Source organism: Astatotilapia calliptera, unplaced genomic scaffold (genome assembly GCF_900246225.1).
Source record: "Astatotilapia calliptera unplaced genomic scaffold, fAstCal1.2 U_scaffold_160, whole genome shotgun sequence".
NCBI lineage: Eukaryota > Metazoa > Chordata > Actinopteri > Cichliformes > Cichlidae > Astatotilapia > Astatotilapia calliptera.
In genome coordinates, this window is record NW_020535686.1 from 16,472 (window position 1) to 34,931 (window position 18,460).

The 18,460-nt window shown below is 39.5% G+C and overlaps 1 protein-coding gene across 1 annotated transcript; it reads right to left on the bottom strand.

Moving 5' to 3' along the window:
* Nucleotides 1-8,710: 8,710 nt before the first annotated feature.
* Nucleotides 8,711-17,908, bottom strand: LOC113017616 (prefoldin subunit 3-like). The gene is made up of 6 exons (XM_026160759.1): nucleotides 17,780-17,908; nucleotides 14,531-14,655; nucleotides 13,350-13,416; nucleotides 11,179-11,277; nucleotides 10,893-11,031; nucleotides 8,711-9,540 (listed from the first exon to the last, which is right to left on the bottom strand). Exons 1-6 carry the CDS (start codon nucleotides 17,858-17,860, stop codon nucleotides 9,464-9,466), a joined length of 588 nt encoding a protein of 195 aa, XP_026016544.1. The 5' UTR covers nucleotides 17,861-17,908; the 3' UTR covers nucleotides 8,711-9,463.
* Between the last annotated feature and the right edge of the window lie 552 nt (nucleotides 17,909-18,460).

Genomic DNA, 18,460 nt, shown 5'->3' on the forward strand with positions numbered 1-18,460 from the left:
CTTTTGTTTTGGGCTTCTTTCCTGAATAAACCTCCCTTGCAAAAGCCTTAGAAAGATGATCCATTTCATGTTTCTTCCTCCGTTTAAGTCTTCGGTCACCTCTCTGCTCCCTAGCCTTCTCCTCTCAATATGCAATTACACGATCGCACTGAAAGCTATCACTCCTACGTTAGTGTCCAACATCTTTTTCAGCATTTTCAGTGTAGTGTACTTAGATTCAACCTCATTGATTATTTGATTAGCATCTACAGTACTGTGCCAAAATCTTGAGTCAGCCTAATGTTTTAAATATTGTGTTTGGAAAATAGGAAATAGTTGCAATAATGTCCTAAAATGTGCAAATACACAATCCCAAGACTATCCCACTCTGCTTCAGTTATGTTAAGATCCGTGCTCTGGGGAGGCCAGTCCATGACTGATATTGCTCCACTGTGTACTTTTCTATCCGGGTATATTTGTACTGCATAGGAAGTGCTTTTGGGATCATTGTCATGCTGAAAATGCAGATGCTTTCCAGATGATATTGAGTGGTGGATCATAGCATTTATTTTGACAAAATCTCCAACACCACTGGCTGGAATGCGCCCCAAACCATGGCAGAGCCTCCATCATGTTTTACTGATGGCTCTTGGCACTCACTGTTGTACTTCTCTACTGATGTCCTTTGCACATGTGAGAATTTGAACCAAAAATGTGAAATTTGGATTCAATGGTCAATAGTTCAGTGGCTTAACAACAACCCCCCCACCTCTGAAAGACCTTCAGAAAGGCTGGACAACTATTGCTCGAGACCACATAAAAAAATGACAAGAAAATCTGGCTCCATGAAAGCAAAACATAGAGAAATGAGAGGCTACTCAAGATTTCTGCACATTACTCTATCTCCACTTTCAACCATCAAAGCTCAATGGAGACGTCCTGGAGGTCCTAAATATATAAAACGTGATTTTGTTGCTATTTTATTTGACTTTGAAGCAGTTTAGGCCTCCTGTAAGCTCAGTGACATTGACTACATGGTTACATCCACTATCATTTTGCTAAACACCATACTGCACATCCAGTTTCTAATGGACTCCTCAAGCAAGAAAAGTCAACGTGTACAGCTGTGTAACCCAGGTGGATTCTTGTAAAAATTTTGTGCTGGTTTACCTTTCAATGAGACACTTTTTAAGGTGGATTAACAGGAGTGAAATGGAGCCAAACAGCACCTTAGTAACCAAGTTCGTCTTAAATGTGGTACCATTTGGGGCATTTGAAGAAGGAAAACAAGCGACCTAGGCAAAAGAAACAGATACATTGGAAAGAGATGCATTGAAGGGAAATGGACTCCACAAAAGAACCACATTACCCACAATGCAAGACGAGACAGACAGAACTGAAGCTTCTAATACAGGGGATACTATTTTTTTTTCTGAGCAAGTAGTATACAATTTTTTTAATGTGTGTGGGTAAGTGTATCATATCTAACTTTTGTTTTTAATTTAACACAAAGCTTCAAGTGGATGTCACTGCCATGATTACTTGAGTTATACTATTTATAAGATGGCCATGAGGGTAGATTTAAAACAAAGGGGAACATTTGAGATCTCAAATGACTATATTTCAAACAGTCTGAATTTGAATGTGGATATATAATCATTCAAATGTTGTTAAAATATGTTTATGTGTGACCTAGAGGTTTAAGAACGTGAAGTTTTAGCCACATTTAGCCCAATTTTACTATAATTTTAATCTTGATGCAAAATTCAGTATTTGTGGGTTACTTGAATGATTAAATCACAGCTGTCTGCTTTATGTTATATTTATTTTTGAGGGATACCTTTAGTAAATTTCTTTAAAAGGCTTAAATAATAAATAATTACATCATCATTAAGACCAGAGGTACAGCTACTTTGCCATGAATGGAAATACTGACCTAACTATAATAACAAATTTTTATTTCTGCACATTTTTGTACAACTTAAGCGAGAAATAAGATGTTAACGTTTTGCACAGAGACTAGCTTTCACCCTATTTTGACTGCTAAGCTAAGCTAACAGCTGCTAGCCTCATCGGTCCTTTGACTGAACATATTCTGCAAAAAAACCGATTGCTTTTAAAGTAATTTTACTCTTAAATTAATATTATTATTTTACACTATTAGTTTTTTTTTTAAATACCAGACAACAAACAAAACAGTGAGTAGAGAAAATCAGCAGGTAACCTTTTTGCCATTTATATGACATGTTCTGCAGAAATCAGCACTGGACTAAATATAATACTCTGCTTACCCTGACCTACATACCCACACCAGTCACTTTGTTAGGTACACTTGTTCAGATACCCGTTAATGAAAATATTTAACCAGCCAATTGTGTTGCAAAAATGCAATGCATTTTAGGTGTGTAGACACGGTCAAGACAACCTGCTAAAGTATAAACTGAGTGTGTTAATAAAATAAAGATATCTGATCCCAACATAGGGTTGGAGTTACATGTTAGACTGCCTTTAGTGTGCACTATGAGAATGGGAGAGAAAGTTAATTTGACTTTGAACATGGCATAGTTGTTGCTGCCATGTAGACCATCTGATTATTTCTGTTGCTCTACTGAGTTTATAGAGATTGATGAGTGTGGCGGGGCGTGGCCTGCGGTGCCGTGCAGAGGAGGCGGACGCACCGCCACAATGAGAAAAAGAGAAAATATCCAGTGAGCTTGAGTGAAAATGCCTTGTTGAAGTCAGAGCTCAGAGGAAAATGGACAGACTGCTTCGAGCTCACAGGAATTCAACAGTAAACCACCCGGTACAACCAAAGGATGCAGAAGACCATCTCTAAATGATCAGTGTGGAGTACAGCAGCAGAAGACCACACTGGCTGCCATTTTTGTAGACTAAGAACAGTAAGATAAGGTTACAATCCACACAGGCAAAGTTAGATGATAGAAAATTCGAAAACTGCTACCTGGTCTGATGAGTCTTTATATCTTTGTGAGATCCGTATGTTAGGGTCCCAATTTGCCATAAATGACAGGAAAGCATGGATCCACCCTGCCTTGTTTTAACGGTTCAGACTGGTCGTCGTGTAATGGTGTGGGGGATATTTTCTTAGAGTTGTACAATGAGATACAGAGCATCTCCTACTCAGTGCAAACATGCTGGGGGGGGACACAGTTCTGCAGCGCTATATACATATGGATAGTATTAACAGAGGGAAGTAGTAGTAGGGGGGATGGAACACCACGGCCCACCTGAATACTGTTACTGACCACGACCATCTCTTTATGTCCCATCTTCTGATGGCTGCTTCCAACAGGATAACACACCATGTCACAAAGATCAGTTCATCTCAAACTGGTTTCTTGAACATTTCAATGAGTTCACTGCACTCAAATGGCCTCCATAGTCTCCAGATTTCAGCCCAACAGAGCTCCTTTGGGATGTGGTGGAACGGGAGATTCTCATTATGGATTTGCAGACGACAAATCTGCAACAACTGTGTGATGCTGTCATGTTAATATGAACCAAAATCTCTGAGTACTGTTTCCAGCACCTTGTTGAATCTATGCCACGAAGAATTAAAACTAGGGAGGTGTACCCAATAAAGTGGCTGGTGAGTGTATATGAGTGTAATTAAAGCCATTTTAAACACGGAGAAGGAACATATAGACGGTTATAGGGTTCTTAGCAATTAAATGTACCTTAAAATACTCATCTAAAGAACCTGGATTGTTTGGTGTACATGTAGATATCTATATATCATTTTGAAAAATTTCCATTTTTTTCCCCTCTCTGTCTCTTCTGTGTAACTAGGATGCTGCTGTAGATGTAGGAAACTTATGGTTTGATTAAATGTTTTACTCTGGTTGTCTGTAACCAGATATACATTCCTGCTATGATCACAGCACTGATTATTCTTTTTCTTTTGTTTTTTAAATGAATGAGCATTACAGTCCTCTGTCGGCCAGTGAGGATAAGTATATGTCTTCATTTTCTCACATTGTATGCCTTCTTTTTAAGTGTTTCCAAAGAGTTTTGTGTCTGTCATTTTATTTTTACATGAATGTATCGTTAAGAGGGATTTTACACTGAGTTGTCCTATTAGAGTAATAATTTCGAGTCAAAGCAAAACACTCCTCTGAAAGCTTTGAAAAGTGATGTACATGTTTTGAGAGTTTATGAGAAACTATTCTAATTATAATAACCCATTTCCACAGCTATACACACTGCATTATTCCTCATTGAAGTGAGTGAAAAGCTGTCGCCAGACGGAAAAGATCGATCTTCAGAAAAGTCCTTACAGGAATAATAAAAAACGCCTGAGCGCTCTCTCCCTGATGTCCTCCTGTTTTTGAAATGTTTCATCTCACAACCGCTTTAAGAAGTGTTTCCTTCCTCTGCCTTGCTGAATCATTAGGGACTGGAATTGAGAACCGGTTCTTGTAGAAAACTGGTTCCCAGTAGTCCAAGTCTGCCTTTCTATCGTTCCCACATATTGGTTCTTGCACTCTTGCCATGATCAGCTGATTCCTGTTCGCAGATCTTTTCTCTTCTACTAAGAGAAAGATCTTAGAGATGTGTGTCCTCATTAGGGATTTGTGTTGGTATGTGGGGTCTACTCTTATGTTATTACATCATCATTAAGACCTTTACTCTTTACAGAGTAAAGGCCCTTTCACATCGGACACGCATGCACTGCGCCAAAATTAGCGTGGCACTGGCCGCTGTGCTTTGCTTGTATGTATTTTTTTGTGGAGGCTCTGCGTGTACTAGATGCGCCCGCTACTTGTCATTTCAAAACATGTATCGCTCTGCCTTTGTATCCTCTACGAGAGTTTGTGTTGTATTATGCTCAAAGTTCCCAAGAGGATTTCATTGAGTCGACAGTTTAGAAGGTTTTCGTGGGTTTTAGTCTCCTGTGTGTGCTGCTCCTCCTCATGGGTGCCGAAAGCTTCGTCAGCAGATGCTTTCTAGCTTTTAGACCGGCATGACTGGAGAGACAGAGTACAGGTTTTCATCTACTTCCACATGAAGAAGAGCATAAAGTCTGCAGGTTACAGCTCCAGCACAGTTTGTCTTATACTCTCACGATGATCTTCATGAAGATGAAACATGTCAATTAAATCAATTATATATAATACAAATGTTGCTGGGCTTTACTGAATAATGTCTGATAGCCTGGGAGCCAAAAAGAGCCCAAGCTTTGTGAAAATTTCCAAAGAAAGAAAGAAAAAAGAGAGAGAGCATACATTTTGGACTTTTAGCTGTATTTTCCTCAGTTTTGCAGTTCTTATTGAAGAAAAAACACTATTCTGTTATATAACAAAAAACATCCAGTTTTTTCACTATATACTATTGAATTTTATTACGGTTTTCTGTAGATTCACAGCACAAGTTATTTTGCAAAATAAAATAAATTTTATATTTTGTAATTATAGGACAAAGTCTGGATAAGAGCTGCCTGCACTTTTTCTACAATTAAGCCAAAAGAGTGGCTCTGACTTTTACAACAGCAGCGTTATAACTGTGGAACAACTGTGATGCATTTTTGAAGCTGTGCACATTTTTCTTAAGAAGCTTCATGCTGTTCACAATCAGTTTTTAAATAGGTGGTTTATTATATTTAATGTACAGCTGAACTTCTTCCCAGTAAACTTATTAGACATAGTTTTAGCTGTCTGGACCTCTTAAGATTAAATTTGGCCTGACTTTGATACGCCTGGTGACAAAACACACCCTCTTCTTACCAACTCAGCCCATCCTGTTTCCAGTCTTTATGGGGGAACCCTTTAAGATCATCTTCACTGTCCAGTTTAATCAATGTGTCTTCAAAAATACAACCAAACCCTCCTGGGTGGACAAATTTTTCTCACTTCCTATGCTGGACAAAACCTTTTACAATAAAATTCATTTTTTTCATTCTTAACTTGCAGAAAGTGTGAAATCTACTGTAATTTCTTTTTCATGCTCCACATTTGTGGTCTTTTAACATGTGAGACTTTCTAAATGTTGAAGGTTATTGTAGGCTTACAGCTGAAAAGAGCATCGACGCTCTTTACCTCTAAAACTGTTTCTTTTCAATAGAAGGACAAAAATGTGTAATAAAGACCAAAAAGGCACGTTCAAATTTAGTCATTACTCCCAAAGAGAAGTCATTTTCCGGTAAAACATACGCTAGTGTGTGAAATAAGCAGTAACACAGGCTTTATGTTAGTAGCCTCTTCTTTCCTAGAAGTCCACAAGGCTCTTGTGGTCTGGAAGTGTTTTTTAATGTTTCAGTGCTAGTTTGACCTGCAGCCTGTGAGTGAAGTAATTTACTTTCCTTTTCCGGCTCCGACACACACTCCACAGAAAGTCACATGAACTTGCTGATCTCGAAAGATACACTCTGTCAACTGGTCCTTTCCCCCCTTACAGAAAAACCTCCTTGGCCTTGAAAGGCTCTGAATCTTGACTCGGCAGGAAACAAAAAGAAACATTCAAGGGTGCCGACAAAGTCACCTCAGGACCTGTGAAGTGACCAAGGGAAAGTATTTTGTGAGATGTCTTTCATATGATGGAAAGTAGGTTCATGCTGACAGCAAAGCAATCTCCTATAGGGCTCTTATCCAAGAGGAAACACTGCACCGTTTTCTGCCAGGATCCTTGGCTTTGGTTTCACTGAGGCTGCTTTCACACTGAATACAAAACACTGATGTCACCACGGCTGTAGCCTTACAGGGGCTGAAAGCTTTTTATCTCCACTGTCATTTTGTTGCAACCTTGTTGTTTTCAACCTTGTATTGCAAGGACAGAACATGTGTTGTACACAGACAATATATAGATGCATAAAAGAGGTGAAAAGTGAAGCCAGTGCAGGAGGGCAATAGCAAAGAAAAGCAACAAGAAATTCATTGCTACGCATGATACACAAATCTGAATTTTTTAACAGGGTTTATTTTACAGGGTTTGAACAGTTACACCTAAAAGTCAGATCTTTCTACAATGTTTTATTTTATTACTACAAGGATGTGGATGGTAACTGATTTTTGTCAGCAACATATAATCGATGGCGATGACGTCGATACAAATCAGTGAAAAACTGGTTTAACCCCTTCAGTGTCTCTGTGCACTTATGAAACTACAGTCTTAAAAACAAAACACACCATCTTTTAATTCTAAAAAATAATATATCAGGACATTAAAAAACATTGAGGTCTTAAGATTAACACGGCATATCATCGTTTATGTCACAAAACCTAATCAGTGTGATATACTACATAAACCCTTTGATACAGTAGTAAAACCACCTTTGGTAGCAGTAACTTGAAGTATGACTTTGTCTGTGTCTCACATCATTGTGGGACTTTTAACCCACTCTTCTTTGCACTGCTGCTTCAGTCCATTGAGGTTTGCAGGCATTCATCTGTTTGCTGCTGTGCTCGGGATCATTGCCGTGTTGCATCACTCAGTTAGACGGATGGCCTCACATTTGACTCTCGAACACTTTGTACACAAAAGTTCACGGTTGACTCACATGTAGCTGTGCTTTAGAGCCAGACATCTCCACCTTGGGCTCATCTGTCCACTAGCAGGTGTGCTGCTTCTTTTCAGAGAGAAGACCCTTCCAAACAAGCCATTCTCTGTCAGTCTTTTTCTAATTGTGCTGTCATGAAATTTAGAGACTGAGATGTAGGGCTGGTGTTTTCTGCAGTTTCTCTGAGCATTGCACGGTCTAACTTTGAGGTGAAACTGCACGGATGTCCACTCCTGAATGATTGTGGCAACTCTTTAATGTTTTGCATTTGTGAATAACCTTTCTCACTGCAGAATGATGAACTTCAAACAGTTTGGAATTGGCCTTAAAAGCTTTACCAGACTGATAGGCAGCAACATTTGCTTTTTTAAAGATTATTGACGCGTTTCATTGTCAGGAATAATGCTCCAGACCAGCAACCTGCTGAGACATCTGCATTTATAAAGTGTATTTAATTTAGCAGCACCTACCTCTCAACGCCTATAGAGGGAGCGAAGAGTTCTTAGTTGTTAAATACTTTAATAGACTATTTGTGATTACACCATGTAACGTGTCATCTGTTTTCATTCATCTGAGGTAAATAATTTTGGAACTTGGAAAGCCTTACCTGCCTTGTCTTGTGGATGAGGCTGAAAGACTATGCACTGGTATACAGCAGTGTAAGCTACTGGTTTATCTACAGACAGAAAACAAAGACTCCCTCATGTATCTCATTGTGGATTCGTCCACCATCTACTGCTCTCAGTCCTGTACTTCGAGAAGTGTAAACAATTTATGTGAGAGCTTATTTATTCCAACAGTGACGTGAAATATTTTTGTTGTAAGCAGACTGCATGTTATCAGCTCTGTTTCCTTTCCATTAAATCTTGTGCTTCAGCGCAGATGCTACATTATTTTGGGGGAGGGGCTACTTATGCTGGTATATCAATGCAGGAAGTTTACACACACTAAAAATCCATAAAACTCAATTTTCAACTAGTTTTTGTTCGAGTTCTTTCTTATAGGTTTATCGCATATTCAACATGAGCCCCATTTAAAAAGACCTCTACTATTTGAGCAGCTATTGTCTACCTGAAGCTTCTTTTAACAGAAGCAGCTCACTATAATAGACTCACTCATTTGTTTCCCTGCATCGCTTCCTGTTGGCCTCCGTACATGTTTCACTGCACTTATTTACACACTTTCTTTCTCTGCTGAAAAAATACACACAGCACCAGGTCAAGGTCTCATCTCTTTGCCCAAGTGTTCTCCTTTTACTTCATTCATCGTTTAATGAATACAGTGAGAGACAAATAAATACAGACAGAACAGTGGTAAAAAGGAGGAGGAGGAGATGGGTGAGTGTGGAAGGTCAAAGGACGGAGGAGGAGCAGTGGTGGGTGTGAAGCAGGACTACAGTCCAAACTAACTTTATTGTGTTGTTCGTCTCCTGTGGAGACGATGGTTTTCTTAGAGCTTTATTCTACTCACAGCGTGGTTTTAGAAACTTAAAGTCCTGCATGTAGATGTTGCTGAAGGAGGAACAAAAAAGAATAACTAAAAAACAGGAGAGTCCGGTCAGTAAGGAGGGAAAATGCAAAGAGAAAATGACGTGAGAGAGCCCTCGCTCACAATCTGCCATAAACAATCAAATAAAATGACAGGAACATACTCAAATCTTTAAAAAGAATACAAAAATTGCCTCGTTGCTTTTGTTAGTTTTTACTTGAAAAAATACTTTAAAAAGTAACAAATCAACAGAAAACAGTACTGGTGGAAGTTGGAGGCTGGCTGCATAGAGGGCACAGAAATCAACTCAAAGCCGCAGCTCGAGGAAAGATTTCCAACACGCCCTCTACGCGCCGAGCTCCGGGGTGAACATACACGTGAGTCTGGGGGACGGGGTTTGTTTTTTTTAAAGTTTTTTTCTTTTTAGTACTGACTAAGGAGAGATATTCAGCAGAAGGTGGTGTGGACGCCGTCCCGTCGATATTAAGACTTGTCTGCTGATTTGAGGAGGTTTTCTTTGCTCCTTCTCTTCACGTCCCAGTTGTAGACTCGCGCCATATCTGGAGGGAGCAGCGAGTTAAGGAGCAACAGAGGGCTCGTCTGGATTGATGTTTTGATCTGGAGTCGTGAAATAGTTAACCAACATTACAAAACATTGTCACCCTTACCTGCTGTGTCAGGTCGACTGTAAACTGAGGAGATGAGAGGTACATCTTGCCCTCATTCGACTTCATGTAATTATTACCGCTTGGTTGGTTGCTCATTTTGAACAATATTATTTTGTAATATTTATCGCAGGCGTCCTCTATAACGGCATTTAACTTCCACTCTATGAACTGTGGCTGATTGCCTTTAGCGAAGTCTGCAGAGATGCAGATCTAAACGTCTGTCGGCCGTGCACTTTACAGTGCAACATCAGGAACGTCCAGACGCACAGACTCACTATGATTGTGTCTCAGAGGCTGTGACTCTGGGACTGGCCCAGCACCAAACAGGGTTTTCCATCACTACAAGTAGCAGTAAACAGTCGTGTTGTACACTTCTGTTAGACCTCGAATAACCGGATACATTTTTTGGTCTGACTCACACAGCTGGAGCTTCCAGTCATGAGCTGATGATCTTCCTTCAAGTGTACTGAAGGTCATAACCAGAGACCCAGCTCTCATTATCCTCTCATTAAAGTTTGATAGAGAAATCAGTGAACCCAGTGAAGTGATGCTGGTGACCAGCAGGGACTTCCAGGGAGCGATTCATATGGGTTTACTCCCTTAAAGGATCATCTTGAAGGTTATTTTCAGTTTTTAATGGGCAAAACTGCAGTTTATCATCTATCATGGTCCACTTCATGCTGTGTTTCTTATCAACCAATATTTATTTTCCTTTTTTAAATCATTGGTTTATCACTCAAACAAGTTACTCAATGAATCATCTGGTCTAAAAAACACCGGAGAGCAGTGACTCATGCCTGAGCAGCCTAAGCTGTATATTAAATTATCTTTGCAGCTCTGGTGTAACAAACAAATAAACCTCTGGGTTGATTTGTTTGTTACACTCCGTCTTAAGACTGGACATTATTTTTTAAGTGAAAGCTGACAGAGGCAACTTACTTTCACTTTATGGTGAATGCACCTCAAGAATCGATGCTTTTTCTTCTAAACAGTGAATCATTTATACTCATTAGGTCATTTCCAAATAACAACTGAAATCCTGTGTGTAATAAGCTGCACTGAAACAACACCAGCAGTACAGTGTGAGGTCATGCCCTCCACTCACACAAATGGAAAACCAGTAGTTTGGCCACTAGATGTCGCTGTTTTTCACTGAAAAGTGAACCATATTTGCTTCAAAGAGCTTTGTCAGTGCCATCAGTGGTGTAACCTCCGTCTGGGCGGGCTACGCTGCGGAAGGATACTGACTTCAGTGGTGGTGAACTGGTCTCGCAGGAAGTCCAGATCCTCCTCGAGCGTCTCCAGGTTGCGAGACGCCGTGGAGAGGTTCTTCTCTAGCAGAGCCTGAGCTTCATCGATGTCGTACTCTAACATGACGTTTGCCTGTGAGGAGAAAACGTCAGGGTGGGAAGAAAACGCTAAGCTTCATCTAATTAACTCTTCTATGAATAAGGTCCACAAGACAGCCCTTTTTGATTCATTACTTTTTGGCTTTATCCTTGAAATAAAATGCTCACTGAGAATACTTACCCCTAACCATAGGCAGACTTTGTCAGTGGGTGGCACTGACGCCTTGCAGTAAACATTGTCAGCCAACAGGAAGTGTGTCTCCATTGGCTCTGTGGTTTCCTGAAGGAAAGCAAACCTGGTTAAAGGTGCTTCACTATCAATTTCTCTGCCACACACTTTAACTTTGGCCGACCTTCAAGCATCACCACCGCTTTGAACTCGACAATCTCACAGTTAAATGAAGAAGTCTCTGTGGTTTAGTCAGACAAACACTAAAAGATTTAGTTATTTCTGTGTTAAGTGGCCTGATTGATAATGTGATAAAATATTAAGTTATTGGCTCATTATTTAACCAAGTGTAATAAAATATGTGCAGATTGGTCCTTTAAAAAAAAAAACAGTATTATTTTTTTAACAAGATACATTTTTATACACTGAATTACATAATTTTTGAACTGATGAAGTCATGTTTTAAACAGCTAAGATTTTGGCTTTGAAATTTACATAATCAATACCACGTTGGATCATTTGTAAACAGTAGAGCTGATGTGTGATGTAAGGATGTAAAGTGCAGTATGATTGCTTCAATCTTTAGTTTAACAATAATTAAAGTAACTTAGCCGTGTAATATTTCCAGCAGCTGCACAACATTGTCACACAGTAAAGCTAAAAATACTTTCTACATGGGACTTTTTGACTTGGATCAAGCGTTTTCACCAGCTGCTTAAAGCTCTGCTTTTCCACAAAGTTACAACATCAGTAATTTCCAGCCACTGCTTCCTCTGCCTTTTTCATATGGAGAGCAGTTAGCAACACTTGGTTGAGCCATTTGTTTATATATAGTATCTCCTTCTTTGTAACATGTCTGTACTCAATAGTATGATTTTGCATGAAGTGATGAAACATGTTTGTGGTTTCCACCTTCAGCAGCGACAGTTTTCTTGCGTACTCTGCACAGTATTGTGCTTTGTTTGAGGTTTCCACAGTTTCGTTGTACACATACAATAAAGGGCTATTCTATTTTATTCTATTGTTGAAGTAGATCTTTTTAAAATTTATATATGCTGACACTCAGTTCTCGTTTTCACTAGGGGACTTAAAAGCATTGCGTTGCTATAGCAACGATATCCTAGGATAATATTTTTGTATTGCATAAAAATCTATACTGTTGTTATCATGGACGATATGATGCGTCTCTGTAGATGATGGCATTTCTTCTGTCACGGCTTGAATTGTGTGTTGGTATTAAACGTACAGCCCTTAAATGGATACAGTCACATCTGCAACACGGGAGTTTCCTCTGTGTCCACACTTAGTTGTCGGGTACCTCAGGGTTCTGTGCTGGGGCCCACTATCTTCTTTCATTTCCACATCTCTATTCATTGCTTTGCAGATAACCTACAGCTATGTAGGTCATCGCCTATACAAACCAGCAGCTACGCTTCTATTCAGGCACTGGTGAACTGTCTCAGCTATACAATCATGGTTGGAGATAAACTTCATTAATCTGAACAAAAGCGAAACAGAAATTATTTTAATTGGACAGTCCAACCTGTAAGATGGGTATGACAGTGCCATTGGTCTCTTAACCTCTAACCTGTAAGGAACCTTGGTGTGATATTTGACATTTCTATTACCTCTCGTCTAGACTGTTGTAACTCTTATATGTTAGCTCTGATCAAACAAGCTGTACAAAATGCAGCAGCTCACTTTGATCGATCACATTACACCTGTACTAGCCGCCTTAAACCGGCTTCCAGTCGATTTCAGTATCCAGTTGCTTTAAGAGTCTCAGTGGATACAGAACTTTTAGCTGCCCATCATTTTTAAAAACCCATTTGTTCTCACTTGCTTTTGAGTCTAGTTGAGCAGAGTACTCCGTCTTTAATCATGCAAACGCAGTCTAATTTACTTGTTTTAGATTTTTTCTGTGTATACTTATTGTTGATTTTGCGACTGTTGTATACAGTGTACATTTTATATAAATTGTACAGCACTTTGGTCAACTGAGGTTGTTTAAAATGTGCTACAGAAATAACCTTTGACCTGACAGGCATCCCTATAAATGAATTCAAACCATTATTTGTTTGATTCACTTAACATCAAGTCAAATTACAACAGGCTCAACACATAATTACACTGGTGTCACACAATGGTAACATTTTAAAGTTGTTCACAACAACCGTACGCACCTTCTTCTTCTGCATGTGTCGTAGGATTTCTAGCGTTTGTCTGATTTGAGGGATCTGGTTTTTCAACCTGCGAGCAAAGAGATGTGATTTGGATGTTATTATGAAGCATGCGTGGAGTGTGTCCTTATTCTTCTAAATTCTGCTGATGCTCTCCTTTAAATAGCTCACTACATGTCTTTAATCCGTCGTTAAGTCTGACGTCACTAGCCGTGTCTGGGCCTAAACTCCGCTGCAGGTCCATATATCAAACAATCACTATGGCATTACTGAGAGTTGAAAAACTGTCTAAAGTCTTTCATCTTTAATAAAATGATCAGCGTTCTGCTCTACCAGGTGTAACAATTGAGTTTAATATCCAGGCATCCATGAAAACGGAATTTATGACATTTAACGGAGTTAGAAGTTAGCAGGGAGTTAGCTCGCTAGCTTCTATCTAAATACAATATAGCATGTCCTGACTGCAGGGTTTTGGAAACAAATTAAAACGTACAGCTCTGCTATCACTTCCAACATAAATGAAGACAGAAAACTAAACAGCAGTGACGTTTGTAGGGTTACTGAAGTTGGGCTAGCTGGTATATAATGATGTGCTACGTGACCGCTAGCGACACAGCTATGTTAGCATAATATAAACAAGCTAACTTTTTTTCCACTCGATAAAAGTTAACGTGAGTGTTCTCGGTGGTCAGGAAAAAATGTAATCGCATGGCAGGATGCTGTAAAAGGACCAAACTTCAGCCAGGACAACAACTGAGATAATCCATCCACAATACGAGGTTAGTCATTCATATACTGCTGCATGGGCTGGGCTGTAGTTACATCCTAAGGTTTTAAAAACTGAGCTTAAATAAATGATTAGCGGTAATAAAAGCCGAGGGAGGTCAACAGTGATCACTGACTGTTTTAGGAGCTTTTTGAGATCAAATAGAAGAAAACACAAAACATTAAACATGTTAACAACACAAAAGCCAGACAAGACACGCAGACTACTTTAGGCCCGGAAGTAGGATTCGTCACGTCATTACTTAACGACCGGATATCTGTCCAAATCTTTGATTATCACTCAGAAATTATGTCCACCAGCTGATGATGTCCCATATTAGCACCAAACTCTAATGACCTCTGTCAAACTCTGTATAAGCCAATAACAACAAGGTTAAGTGTTCCTTCACTGGTGTCACCTGAGTTTCTTCTGAGACAGGTTGAGCTCCATGTATTTATATTTCTGGTACTGTTCGTCCAGCCTCCTCAGCACCGCGTCCGCCGTCTCATTGCCGGGTTGCTTCATAAAAGAGTCGACATCCTCCTGAAAATCCAGGCAAGAGAGAAAGAAAGCATTAAGCAAGATTAACTAACAATGAACTAAACTATAACAATAAACCAGAAAGCAAATAGTTGAGCTGGTTTAGGCATCAGATTGGGATGCCTCATTAGCGAGGTGATTTGGGCACCAGCACACGCTGGAGAGATTATGTACTACCTCAATTCCAAAACAGTTGGGATGAGGGCAACAATAGTGGTACTAGAAAGTAGGGCTGGGCCATATTATACCGTTCACGGTAATACCGGTATAATGTTAGGCAACGATAGGAAAATGAAATATCGCGATAGAATATGAGTAAAACGCACATGCGCAGTGCCTTTGTTTTCATACGCACATGGCCGATTGTTGAGTGAAACAGATGAACCAGAATTGGTTTGTAAAAATGGTGCAACTTCCGTGATGTGGAACTGGTTTGGTGTTTGTCCGTCAGATACACAACAAAGCACATTTTTTTGCAGAACATGCAAGCGGCCGTCGTTATTGTCATATTTGTCGGACTAAGATGCTCTTAAATCTGGGAGTAATCTGGGTCCTAAACTCCGTATGCTTCAGGTCAAACAACACTGCAGCATCACTGAGAGTTAAAAACTCTCTAAATTCTTTCATCTTTAATAAAACGATCAGCATTGCTGCTTTACCAGGTGTAACTATAAAGTTTAAATTCCAGGCATCCATGAAAACAAAAGTTATTACATTTAACGGAGTTAGAAGTTAGCAGGAAGCTAGCGGAAGTTAGCTCGCTAGTTTCGCTAGTTACCTAAGCATGATCTTGCATGTCCTGACTGAGAGATTTCTGAAAAAAATCAAACGTACAGCTCTGCTATCACTTCCAACATAAATGAAGACAGGAAACTAAACAGCAGTGATGTTTGTAGGGTTACTGAAGTTGGGCTAGCTGGTATATAATGATGTGCTACGTGATCGCTAGCGACACAGCTATGTTAGCATAACATAAACAGTGAAGCTGGAGGACGAACACTAACACTTTTCCACTTATAAAAGTTAACGTGAAGGTTCTTCATGGTTAGAGACAAATGCAATCGCATGGCAGGATGCTGTAAACGGACCAAACTTCAGTCAGGAGAACAACTGAGATAATCCATCCACAATACGAGGTTAGTCATTAATATACTGCAACAACATGGGAATAGAGCAGCTGCCAGAGAATTCAACATTAATGAATCAATGGTACAGAAGTGGAGGAAGCAAGAAGAATGAGTTTAATAAAGTTTGATTTATCTGACTGCTTTGTTTCGCTTAATGTGCCTTATAATCCTGTGCACCTTATGGTCCGAAAAATGCGTACTGCACACTGCAGTTTAATGTTGCAAAGCACCTCTTTTTAACTTCAGTGGATATTATACATGGTTATGCTCAGGATATGTCAGCCCATTTCTACTGGAAATGCCTTTTGGTTAAACTTTCAGCAAGGAATTTGCATTTGCATTGTTACATTTTTATAAAGCTTTAATGTACATAAAAACCAGCTTCTTGTTTATGTGAAAATAAATGGAAGGTTGTCTTTTTGCACTAGTAATGTTGTGGAGTTGTATTTTGTCTCGCATCAATTATATCGTCGGTTATATCGTTATCGCAAATTTTCAAATATATATCGTGATAAATATTTTTGGCCATATCGCCCTGCTCTACTAGAAAGAAAGTTTTCCAACTAATTAGGTTTACTGGCAACACGTCAGTCACAAGATTGGGTATAAAAGAAGCATTTTGGAGAGGCAGATTTCCTCAGGGTTAAATACAGGCAGAGGCTCAACAGTCTACAAATTGCAGAATCATTTCAGAATAAATTTTTCGAACGGCATCTTCGTGCCACGTTTTCAGTAAGTTAATGTAAGAAACTTATGACGTCAACTCTTCTGTAACAAAAAACATTGTACGTTATGGAATAGCTGGTGATTTGGACGTCAATGAGGACAAATAAAAGGCAACTCTACAGAAAGAACAACATTATAACTTTAGAAATTACTTTATTACACTGTCAAGATGTTTAATAATCGGGGCCCATGTATCTTAAAGATCTCATAGTACCATATCTTTCAAATTAAAGGCCTCTTAGACTCTTACTGGTCAGAAACACTTCATTCTTGACGAGGCTTTTATTGTCAAAGATCTGTTGGGACTTGCAACAGCTCAAACTGTTTCTACCATAAAAATCTGAAACAAACACATTTTAAAATCACATTTATAATATCTGTGAATCTGATGTTCAGCTTTTGATTAGAAATGTACATGTGCTCCTTACAGGTGAGTGAGGATAGAGGGAGCAGAAACAGAGAGATTACACATCCAGGAAGCAAAGCTGGACGTGGTGGCTGACAGGTGGCGATGGAGACTACATTAATCTGCACTGTGCTCTGACATGCACATGCATGTAGGTATATGTGTGACTCAACCTGTAAGCGACAGACCAACTCTAGTTTTAATTGTATGTATTTGCTCAGCAAAGGCCAAAGGACATACATGAGTGAAGATTAGCAGTGAAATAAGTGATGAATTACTGAAAACGAATCACCTAAGGTGCTTCTAAGTAAATGAAGATCAATATTTTCTAGTTTCGGTGGAGCTTTGAACTGCTGACCTCATGAAACAAACACGTTGAAGACACGGCAGTGGGCCCTGTGATATAATGCCCATCCTAAAGGAGAAAAATAACCTGCAGATCACGTGACGCTTAACTTTCTGCTGTATTTGCAACTGTCAGGAGACAGGACACCTGAGAGCAGTAGCTCATACATGTTCGGACGTATTCACTATACACCTTAAATCTAAATGTGCTTATCTTACTGTCTGATTATGCACGGATGAGGCTAATGTCACCAAAGCAGCCTCCAGTTAGACTGATGTGTGGCTGGATGAACTGACCTAAAGCCTAAAGAGGAAACGAGGCATAGTGACAATAATGCAGTGATGTCCATAGATGGAAACGAGCTGCCGCCCAGCCTGCACACACAGCAGGATTATCTGTTAGCTTAGCTGTTAGCCAGCATGCTGCACCCGCACACCGGAAGCTACAGCTACAAGTGTGTCTTCAGCGGAGTAATAACAAGTCAAACCAGCGACACAGCGAGAAATGTCCGGGTTTACCCACCACAAAAACCGCTTCTGGGATACCGAGGTGCTTTCTCTTTGTCGCCCCTACGGCATTGCTGTTGTCTATGATCGCTGCCATCTTGGAGAGAGGATACTCCTTCCTTCCTGACGTACGAGCATGCGTACAACCGTCTTAAGCGGGAAACAAGACTGTTGCTTCTAGTGGTCGCAGGCTGCAACTGGAGTAACACAAAAGGCTCACCGAGTATTTTTGAATCAAGAACCTTTTATTCTCACACATAATAATGATACATTATTGATGATTTATAATAGTGTTAGTAACATGGCTACAGCATTCAAGACACATATAAATTCAACCAACTAAACAAAACATAATTACAGTACTGTGAAAAAAGTGTAGTCCATCCCTCATTTCTCTATATATTACTTCCAAGGAAACAGACTTTCTTCTAATTTTTAAAGTGCTCTTGAGCAACAGTTTTCAAGGCTTTCTGAGTTATTCTCTGGAAATTGGCTGCTTTTTCATTTATTTTCAATCCAGCCCTTCAACCAGACCATTTCCAGTGGAATGCTTTTGATTTTTTTATTTGATAAGCCACATAACACTGGTATGAATTATTCAAGCAAAAATACATCTATATATAGAGTTTTGCACGTTTTAATTAAATGATTCTATCTTCCATTTCTCACACAAAATATAAAAAAGAAGGGATGGCCA